The sequence below is a fragment of the Pseudorasbora parva genome, chromosome 12 (assembly GCF_024679245.1).
Source record: "Pseudorasbora parva isolate DD20220531a chromosome 12, ASM2467924v1, whole genome shotgun sequence".
NCBI classification, from domain to species: Eukaryota; Metazoa; Chordata; class Actinopteri; order Cypriniformes; family Gobionidae; genus Pseudorasbora; species Pseudorasbora parva.
The window spans coordinates 210,001-220,000 of NC_090183.1; the positions used below are offsets into that span (position 1 = coordinate 210,001).

The 10,000-nt window shown below is 53.0% G+C and overlaps 1 protein-coding gene across 3 annotated transcripts in view; it reads right to left on the reverse strand.

Annotated features, from left to right (window-relative positions):
- kdm6al (lysine (K)-specific demethylase 6A, like) overlaps positions 1–10,000 on the reverse strand; it is a 62,968-nt gene that overhangs the window by 47,644 nt on the left and 5,324 nt on the right. For all 3 annotated transcript variants that reach the window (XM_067458626.1, XM_067458627.1, XM_067458625.1), the window contains exons 3-6: positions 9,312–9,420; positions 1,195–1,244; positions 977–1,035; positions 555–675 (exon numbers count right to left, since the gene is read on the reverse strand). In XM_067458626.1, the coding sequence (XP_067314727.1) occupies positions 555–675; positions 977–1,035; positions 1,195–1,244; positions 9,312–9,420 (339 nt within the window). The remainder of the gene's footprint in view (positions 1–554; positions 676–976; positions 1,036–1,194; positions 1,245–9,311; positions 9,421–10,000) is intronic.

A 10,000-nucleotide genomic window follows, 5' to 3' on the forward strand; every position in this document is an offset into this window, starting at 1 on the left:
TAGTGTGTTTGTGTAGCGTGTGACCGCGCGTACAGTAGTGTGTTTGTGTAGCGTGTGACCGCGCGTACAGTAGTGTGTTTGTGTAGCGTGTGACCGCGCGTACAGTAGTGTGTTTGTGTAGCGTGTGACCGCGCGTACAGTAGTGTGTTTGTGTAGCGTGTGACCGCGCGTACAGTAGTGTGTTTGTGTAGCGTGTGACCGCGCGTACAGTAGTGTGTTTGTGTAGCGTGTGACCGCGCGTACAGTAGTGTTTGTGTAGCGTGTGATCGCGCGTACAGTAGTGTGTTTGTGTAGCGTGACCGCGCGTACAGTAGTGTGTTTGTGTAGCGTGTGACCGCGCGTACAGTAGTGCGTTTGTGTAGCGTGTGACCGCGCGTACAGTAGTGTGTTTGTGTAGCGTGTGACCGCGCGTACAGTAGTGTGTTTGTGTAGCGTGTGACCGCGCGTACAGTAGTGTGTTTGTGTAGCGTGTGACCGCGCGTACAGTAGTGTGTTTGTGTAGCGTGTGACCGCGCGTACAGTAGTGTGTTTGTGTAGCGTGTGATCGCGCGTACCTTTAAGCTGGACTCGTAGTCTGTGTTGACTTTGAACATCAGGCCGAGGCGCAGATGGATCTCTTTGGCTCGAGGGAAGCCGGGCTCGATGTACAGAACCTCCTGAAACGCCTTGATCGCCCTGAGAGCAAACACAGACATGAGGAACTCAACACACAGCCTTACGTCATGTCAACATGGAGCTGCATAACACACAAAACCAATGACAAGCTCAACAACACAAAATACACTGGCGGCAGGAAAACCCGTCATCACCTGTGGCTTAAGATGCGAACAACTAGCTCAATATTGCCATGGAAACAGTACGCCTGTGCATCATTCACGTCACATGAGCGTCCAAAATGTCAATTTGTGTCCTCACAAGTATTGCCAACAAGGAACACACACTCACACACTCGAGGTCCCGGTGTGGAGATACTCACCACTGAAATGCGTTGTAATGGAAGTAAACCATCCCGAGGCCGTACAGGAAGGCAGCGTTCTAGAGGAGACGAATGTGTGCATTCAGTTCAACACTAATAATCACAAATCCTGCATCAGTGACACTGAGAACCACAGAGTTCACTACAGCTGTCAATCAACACACACTCTCAGATAGACACACACACACACCTAATGTATGATTATTGCGGCTGCTCACCTTCCAGTAGTCTGATTGTAAACTGTAGTACCGCTGGTACGCCGATAACGCTGCAACAAAGACACACGAGTGTTACGAGCCGCTCGTCTGTGTGTGCGCCAGTGAGTGCCAGTGTGTTTGTCAGTGAGTGTGTCAGTGAGTGTGTCAGTGAGTGTGCCAGTGAGTGTGCCAGTGTGTTTGTCAGTGAGTGTGCCAGTGAGTGCCAGTGTGTTTGTCAGTGTGTTTGTCAGTGAGTGTGTCAGTGAGTGTGTCAGTGAGTGTGCCAGTGAGTGTGCCAGTGAGTGTGCCAGTGTGTTTGTCAGTGAGTGTGCCAGTGTGTTTGTCAGTGTGTTTGTCAGTGAGTGCGCCAGTGAGCGTGCCAGTGTGTTTGTCAGTGAGTGTGCCAGTGAGTGTGCCAGTGAGCGTGCCAGTGTGTTTGTCAGTGAGCGTGCCAGAGAGTGTGCCAGTGAGTATGCCAGCGAGCGTGTCAGTGAGCGTGCCAGTGAGTGCCAGTGTGTTTGTCAGTGAGCGTGTCAGTGAGCGTGCCAGTGAGTGTCAGTGAGGGTGCCAGTAAGTGCCAGTGTGTTTGTCAGTGAGTGTGTCAGTGAGTGTGCCAGTGAGTGTGCCAGTGAGTGTGCCAGTGTGTTTGTCAGTGAGTGTGCCAGTGAGTGTGCCAGTGAGCGTGCCAGTGTGTTTGTCAGTGAGCGTGTCAGTGAGTGTGCCAGTGAGTGTGCCAGTGAGTGTGCCAGTGAGTGTGCCAGTGTGTTTGTCAGTGAGTGTGTCAGTGAGTGTGCCAGTGAGTGTGCCAGTGAGTGTGCCAGTGAGTGTGCCAGTGAGCGTGCCAGTGTGTTTGTCAGTGAGCGTGCCAGAGAGTGTGCCAGTGTGTTTGTCAGTGAGCGTGTCAGTGAGCGTGTCAGTGAGCGTGCCAGTGAGCGTGCCAGTGAGGGTGCCAGTGTGTTTGTCAGTGAGCGTGTCAGTGAGCGTGCCAGTGAGTGTCAGTGAGCGTGCCAGTGAGTGTCAGTGAGGGTGCCAGTAAGTGCCAGTGTGTTTGTCAGTGAGTGTGTCAGTGAGTGTGCCAGTGAGTGTGCCAGTGAGCGTGCCAGAGAGTGTGCCAGTGTGTTTGTCAGTGAGCGTGTCAGTGAGCGTGCCAGTGAGGGTGCCAGTGTGTTTGTCAGTGAGTGTGCCAGTGTGTTTGTCAGTGAGCGTGTCAGTGAGCGTGCCAGTGAGGGTGTCAGTGAGTGTGCCAGTGTGTTTGTCAGTGAGTGTGCCAGTGTGTTTGTCAGTGAGTGTGCCAGTGTGTTTGTCAGTGAGGGTGCCAGTGTGTTTGTCAGTGAGTGTGCCAGTGTGTTTGTCAGTGAGCGTGTCAGTGAGCGTGCCAGTGAGGGTGCCAGTGAGGGTGTCAGTGAGTGTGCCAGTGTGTTTGTCAGTGAGTGTGCCAGTGTGTTTGTCAGTGAGGGTGCCAGTAAGTGCCAGTGTGTTTGTCAGTGAGTGCGCCAGTGAGTGCGCCAGTGAGTGTGCCAGTGTGTTTGTCAGTGAGGGTGCCAGTAAGTGCCAGTGTGTTTGTCAGTGAGTGTGCCAGTGAGTGCCAATGAGTGTGCCATAGAGTGTGTCAGTGAGTGTGCCAGTGTGTTTGTCAGTGAGTTTGTCAGTGAGTGTGCCAGTGAGTGCGCCAGTGAGTGCAAGTGTGTTTGTCAGTGAGTGTGTCAGAGAGTGTGCCAGTGAGTCCCAATGAGTGTGCCATAGAGTGTGCCAGTGAGTGTGCCAGTGTGTTTGTCAGTGAGGGTGCCAGTAAGTGCCAGTGTGTTTGTCAGTGTGTTTGTCAGTGAGTGCGCCAGTGAGTGTGCCAGTGTGTTTGTCAGTGAGTGCGCCAGTGAGTGTGCCAGTGTGTTTGTCAGTGAGGGTGCCAGTGAGGGTGTCAGTGAGTGTGCCAGTGAGTGTGCCAGTGAGTGTGCCAGTGTGTTTGTCAGTGAGGGTGCCAGTAAGTGCCAGTGTGTTTGTCAGTGAGTGCGCCAGTGAGTGCCAGTGTGTTTGTCAGTGAGTGCGCCAGTGAGTGCCAGTGTGTTTGTCAGTGAGGGTGCCAGTAAGTGCCAGTGTGTTTGTCAGTGAGTGTGCCAGTGAGTGCCAATGAGTGTGACAGTCAGTGCGCCAGTGAGTCCCAATGAGTGTGCCATAGAGTGTGTCAGTGAGTGTGCCAGTGTGTTTGTCAGTGAGTGTGCCAGTGAGTGTGTCAGTGAGTGTGCCAGTGAGTGTGTCAGAGAGTGTGCCAGTGAGTGTCAGTGAGTGTGTCAGTGAGGGTGCCAGTGAGTGCCAATGAGTGTGCCATAGAGTGTGTCAGTGAGTGTGCCAGTGTGTTTGTCAGTGAGTGTGCCAGTGAGTGCAAGTGTGTTTGTCAGTGAGTGTGTCAGTGAGTGTGCAAGTGTGTTTGTCAGTGAGTGTGTCAGTGAGTGTGTCAGTGAGTGTCAGTGAGTGTGCCAGTGAGTGTGCCAGTGAGTGTGCCAGTGAGTGTGCCAGTGAGTGTGCCAGTGAGTGTGTCAGTGAGTCAGTGTGTGTGCCAGTGAGTGTGTCAGTGAGTCAGTGTGTGTGCCAGAGTCCCAGTGAGGGTGCCAGTGAGTGCGCCAGTGAGTCAGTGAGTGTGCCAGAGTCCCAATGAGTGTGCCAGTGAGTGTGCCAGTGTGTGTGCCAGAGAGTCCCAGTGAGTGTGCCAGTGAGTGCACCAGTGAGTGTGCCAGAGTCCCAGTGAGTATGCCAGTGAGTGCGCCAGTGAGTGCGCCAGTGAGTGCGCCAGTGAGTGCGCCAGTGAGTGCGCCAGTGAGTGCGCCAGTGAGTGCGCCAGTGAGTGCGCCAGTGAGTGCGCCAGTGAGTGCGCCAGTGTGTGTGTCAGTGAGTGGCACCCTCACTGGGACTCACTGGCGCACTCACTGGCGCACTCACTGGCGCACTCACTGGCAGGCACCCTCACTGGCAGGCACCCTCACTGACAAACACACTGGCACTTACTGGCACCCTCACTGACAAACACACTGGCACACTCACTGACAAACACACTGGCACTTACTGGCACCCTCACTGACAAACACACTGGCACCCTCACTGACAAACACACTGGCACACTCACTGACAAACACACTGGCACACTCACTGACACCCTCACCGGCACCCTCACTGGCACCCTCACTGGCACCCTCACTGGCACCCTTACTGGCACCCTCACTGGCACCCTCACTGGCACCCTCACTGACAAACACACTGACACACTCATTGGGACTCACTGACACACTGGCACGCTCATTGACACACTCACTGGGACTCACTGACACACTCACTGGGACTTAGAGGCTGACATTTTTCCGGGAATCCCACGGGTCACGGGATTCCCGTGGGATTCCTGCAGGATGGGAGTCATCTTTGCTATTAATCACGGGATTTGGACGGTACAGGATAAATGGTTAACGGGAGCAGACGGGAGCGGGAATCAACCAATAGCAAAGACGGAAAAAAAAGTAAATGCAACATTTTGTAGTTTCCTTTTAATACACCTAACGTACTAGGGCTGTCATTTTTGGAGAAAAAAAACTAATTTGAACGGATATCAAATATCAAGCAATGTATTCGAATATAAAGCTTTCAGTTTGTCTACCGCATCAGATGTCGACGCGATCCTCTCCAGCAGCTGGAATTTGTTTACAGATGCCATAGCAACTCTCAACGGCCACCAGGACTTATCTTACTGTCTATGGGACTTATACGGTTTTATAAAAGCTATTTATTTGTTGTAAAGTGAAATAATCATCTCAGAAAAAAATAAATTCTAATGTCAGGCGCAGTTGAAGGTAGGTTTAGGACAGTGTCATTATGCCAACATTATCTTCATAACTTCTTACGAAATAAAAAGTTTATACTTCAGAAAAATGTATTTTCCTCTCTTGTCAACATTATAGCTTGGTGCATGTGAGCGCTGTGCGCGCTCTTCAGTGGTGAAGGCGCGCGCTGTGTACGTCATATAAGGACGCACACTCAAAAGTTTTTATCAAGGCTTCCTGCCAGAATTCAAAGAGCAGTGCTCTAAGAACTATAACTAAAACTGTAAATGTAAACTATAAATGTATTGTTTACTCAACAATAAATGAGTAAAATGCAGCTTTATGTGCTGTTTGGATTTATTAAACTATTGTAGACATGGTGTGAACTATGTACTGTTTTTCTTTTATTTACTGTCTTCCATTTTCTGGAGAAAATCTAGAAACAGGGGCTCAGCAGCTGGTCTAAAACAGGATGGAGAGCAGATTAAATCAAATGCTATGTATTAAACACTAATTGAAGAAAAAAATATATGGGAGCGGTACAGGAGCGGGAGTCAATTTAAACAGGAGCGGGATGGGAGTGGGAGTCAGTGAGGGTGCCTGCCAGTGACGGTGCCAGTGAGGGTGCCAGTGAGTCAGTGAGTGTGTCAGTGAGTGCGCCAGTGAGTCCCAGTGAGGGTGCCAGTGAGTGCGCCAGTGAGTCAGTGTGTGTGCCAGAGAGTCCCAGTGAGTGTGCCAGTGAGTGCGCCAGTGAGTGTGCCAGTGAGTGGGCCAGTGAGTGGGCCAGTGAGTGCGCCAGTGAGTGCGCCAGTGAGTGCGCCAGTGAGTGCGCCAGTGAGTGTGCCAGAGTCCCAGTGAGTGTGCCAGTGAGTGTGCCAGTGAGTGCGCCAGTGAGTGCGCCAGTGAGTGCGCCAGTGAGTGTGCCAGAGTCCCAGTGAGTGTGCCAGTGAGTGCGCCAGTGAGTGCGCCAGTGAGTGCGCCAGTGAGTGCGCCAGTGAGTGCGCCAGTGAGTGCGCCAGTGAGTGCGCCAGTGAGTGGGCCAGTGAGTGGGCCAGTGAGTGGGCCAGTGAGTGCGCCAGTGAGTGGGCCAGAGAGTCCCAGTGAGTGTGCCAGTGAGTGCGCCAGTGAGTGCGCCAGTGAGTGTGCCAGTGAGTGCGCCAGTGAGTGCGCCAGTGAGTGCGCCAGTGAGTCCCAGTGAGTGTGTCAGTGAGTGCCAGTGTGGTGAGTGTGTCATTGAGTGTGTCAGTGAGTCGCAGTGAGTGTGTCAGTGTGTGCCAGTGAGTGTGCCAGTGAGTGTGCCAGTGAGTGTGCCAGTGAGTGTGCCAGTGAGTGTGCCAGTGAGTGTGCCAGTGAGGTGTGTCGGTGAGTGTGTCATTGAGTGTCATTGAGTGTGTCAGTGAGTGTGTCAGTGTGTGCCAGTGAGGTGTGTCGGTGAGTGTGTCATTGAGTGTCAGTGAGTGTGTCAGTGAGTGTGTCAGTGAGTGTGTCAGTGAGTGTGCCAGTGAGTGTGCCAGTGAGTGTGCCAGTGAGTGTGTCAGTGAGTGTGTCAGTGAGTGTGTCAGTGAGTGTGTCAATGAGCGTGCCAGTGTGTCAGTGAGTGTGTCAGTGAGTGTGTCAGTGAGTGTGTCAGTGAGTGTGTCAGTGTGTGCCAGTGAGGTGTGTCGGTGAGTGTGTCATTGAGTGTCAGTGAGTGTGCCAGTGAGTGTGCCAGTGAGTGTGCCAGTGAGTGTGCCAGTGAGTGTGCCAGTGAGTGTGCCAGTGAGTGTGTCAGTGAGTGTGTCAGTGAGTGTGTCAGTGAGTGTGTCAGTGAGTGTCAATGAGCGTGCCAGTGTGTCAGTGAGTCCCAATGAGTGTGTCAGTGACTGTGTCAGTGACTGTGTGTCAGTGAGTGTGTCAGTGAGTGTGCCAGTGTGTGTGCCAGTGAGTGTGTCAGTGAGTGTGTCAGTGAGTGTGCCAGTGTGTCAGTAAGTGTGCCAGTGAGTGCCAGTGTGTTTGTCAGTGAGTGCCAATGAGTGTGACAGTCAGTGCGCCAGTGAGTCCCAATGAGTGTGCCAGTGAGTGTGCCAGTGAGTGTGCCAGTGAGTGTGTCAGTGAGTGTGTCAGTGAGTGTGTCAGTGAGTGCCAGTGAGTGCCAGTGAGTGTGTCAGTGAGTCCCAGTGAGTCCCAATGAGTGTGTCAGTGACTGTGTGTCAGTGACTGTGTGTCAGTGACTGTGTGCCAGTGACTGTGTGCCAGTGACTGTGTGCCAGTGACTGTGTGCCAGTGACTGTGTGCCAGTGTGTTTGTCAGTGAGTGTGCCAGTGAGGGTGCCAATGAGTGTGACAGTCAGTGCGCCAGTGAGTCCCAATGAGTGTGCCAGTGAGCGTGCCAGTGAGCGCGCCAGTGAGTGCGCCAGTGAGTCAGTGAGTGTGCCAGAGAGTCCCAGTGAGTGTGCCAGAGAGTCCCAGTGAGTGTGCCAGTGAGTGCGTCAGTGAGTCCCAGTGAGTGTGCCAGTGAGTCCCAGTGAGTGTGCCAGTGAGTGCGTCAGTGAGTCCCAGTGAGTGTGCCAGTGAGTGCGTCAGTGAGTCCCAGTGAGTGTGCCAGTGAGTGCGCCAGTGAGTCCCAGTGAGTGTGCCAGTGAGTGCGTCAGTGAGTCCCAGTGAGTGCGCCAGTGAGTCCCAGTGAGTGCGCCAGTGAGTCCCAGTGAGTGTGCCAGTGAGTGCGTCAGTGAGTCCCAGTGAGTCTGCCAGTGAGTGCGTCAGTGAGTCCCAGTGAGTCTGCCAGTGAGTCTGCCAGTGAGTCTGCCAGTGAGTCTGCCAGTGAGTCTGCCAGTGAGTCTGCCAGTGAGTCTGCCAGTGAGTCCCAGTGAGTGTGCCAGTGAGTGCGTCAGTGAGTCCCAGTGAGTCTGCCAGTGAGTCCCAGTGAGTGTGCCAGTGAGTGCGTCAGTGAGTCCCAGTGAGTCCCAGTGAGTCCCAGTGAGTCTGCCAGTGAGTGCGTCAGTGAGTCCCAGTGAGTCTGCCAGTGAGTCCCAGTGAGTGTGCCAGTGAGTCCCAGTGAGTCCCAGTGAGTCTGCCAGTGAGTGCGTCAGTGAGTCCCAGTGAGTCTGCCAGTGAGTCTGCCAGTGAGTGTGCCAGTGTGGTGAGTGTGTCAGTGAGTGCCAATGAGAGTGCCAGTGTGTCAGTGAGTCGCAGTGAGTGTGTCAGTGAGTCCCAGTGAGTGTGTCAATGAGCGTGCCAGTGTGTCAGTGAGTGTGCCAGTGAGTGCGCCAGTGAGTCCAAGTGAGTGTGCCAGTGAGTGCGCCAGTGAGTCCCAGTGAGTGTGCCAGTGAGTGCGTCAGTGAGTCCCAGTGAGTGCGCCAGTGAGTCCCAGTGAGTGTGCCAGTGAGTGCGTCAGTGAGTCCCAGTGAGTGTGCCAGTGAGTCCCAGTGAGTGCGTCAGTGAGTCCCAGTGAGTGTGCCAGTGAGTCCCAGTGAGTCTGCCAGTGAGTGCGTCAGTGAGTCCCAGTGAGTCTGCCAGTGAGTCTGCCAGTGAGTCCCAGTGAGTGTGCCAGTGAATCCCAGTGAGTCTGCCAGTGAGTGCGTCAGTGAGTCCGCCAGTGAGTGCGTCAGTGAGTCCCAGTGAGTCTGCCAGTGAGTCTGCCAGTGAGTCCCAGTGAGTGTGCCAGTGAGTGCGTCAGTGAGTCCCAGTGAGTCCCAGTGAGTCCCAGTGAGTCCCAGTGAGTCTGCCAGTGAGTGTGCCAGTGAGTCCCAGTGAGTGTGCCAGTGAGTCCCAGTGAGTGTGCCAGTGAGTCCCAGTGAGTGTGCCAGTGAGTCCCAGTGAGTGTGCCAGTGAGTGCGTCAGTGAGTCCTAGTGAGTCTGCCAGTGAGTCTGCCAGTGAGTCTGCCAGTGAGTCTGCCAGTGAGTCTGCCAGTGTGGTGAGTGTGTCAGTGAGTGCCAATGAGAGTGCCAGTGTGTCAGTGAGTCGCAGTGAGTGTGTCAGTGAGTCCCAGTGAGTGTGTCAATGAGCGTGCCAGTGTGTCAGTGAGTGTCAGTGAGTCCCAGTGAGTGTCTCAGTGACTGTGTGTCAGTTAGTGTGTCAGTGAGTGTGTCAGTGGGTGTGTCAGTGGGTGTGTCAGTGGGTGTGTCAGTGGGTGTGTCAGTGGGTGTGTCAGTGGGTGTGCCAGTGAGTGTCAGTGTGTGTGCCAGTGAGTGTGTCGGTGATTCAGTGTGTGTCAGTGAGTGTGTCGGTGATTCAGTGTGTGTCAGTGAGTGTGCCAGTGAGTATCAGTGGGTGTGTCAATGTGTGTCAGTGAGTGTGCCATTGAGTGTGCCAGTGAGAGTGTGTGCCAGCGAGTGTGCCAGTGTGTGTCAGTGAGTGCACCTTTAGGATACTCCTCCAGTAGGAGGTTGAAGTGCCCCAGCTGGCAGAAGAACTCAGGATCCACCTTCCCTTCAGCCTTCTGGATGAGAGACTCGTAGCAGCGAACAGCCTGAGACGAAACACACACAAGCTTAACCATACACACACAGCAGCTCACACAGCAGCAGAGAGACCGTATTACACATAATACTTCCAATTAATAATTAAACTTCCTCATATAAATGTATCCCTGCGTCCCATTTCGCATACTATCCACACTAAATAGTATTCTAAATAAGAATTAGTACGTCTCAAATCGTAGTGTGTTGAAAAGAGTATTCCAAAGATACCCGGATGGTTTATTATTTCCGGTCCGAATCCGAAGTGCGGATCGACACACACTCTAACGGCTCATATTACCCACAACCCATTGCGAGTTGGACGAGGATTCAATTAGAACTACAAACGCAGATAAAAAGTGTGAAAAACTACAAACATGGCGGATGTGAGTGTTGTCCACATTATATCTCACCTGAGCAGCAGTGAGCACTTGTGTAATGACACGTTTGGCCATTAACTTTTAAATGCATCATTATATTTAAACTGCAAACACACGAGGAGCCTCAGCATTAAAGACACACACACGGCAGATCAACGAGCGGCTACATTTCTCTCCCATACGGCAGGAGATTAATCTGACTGTGGAGGAT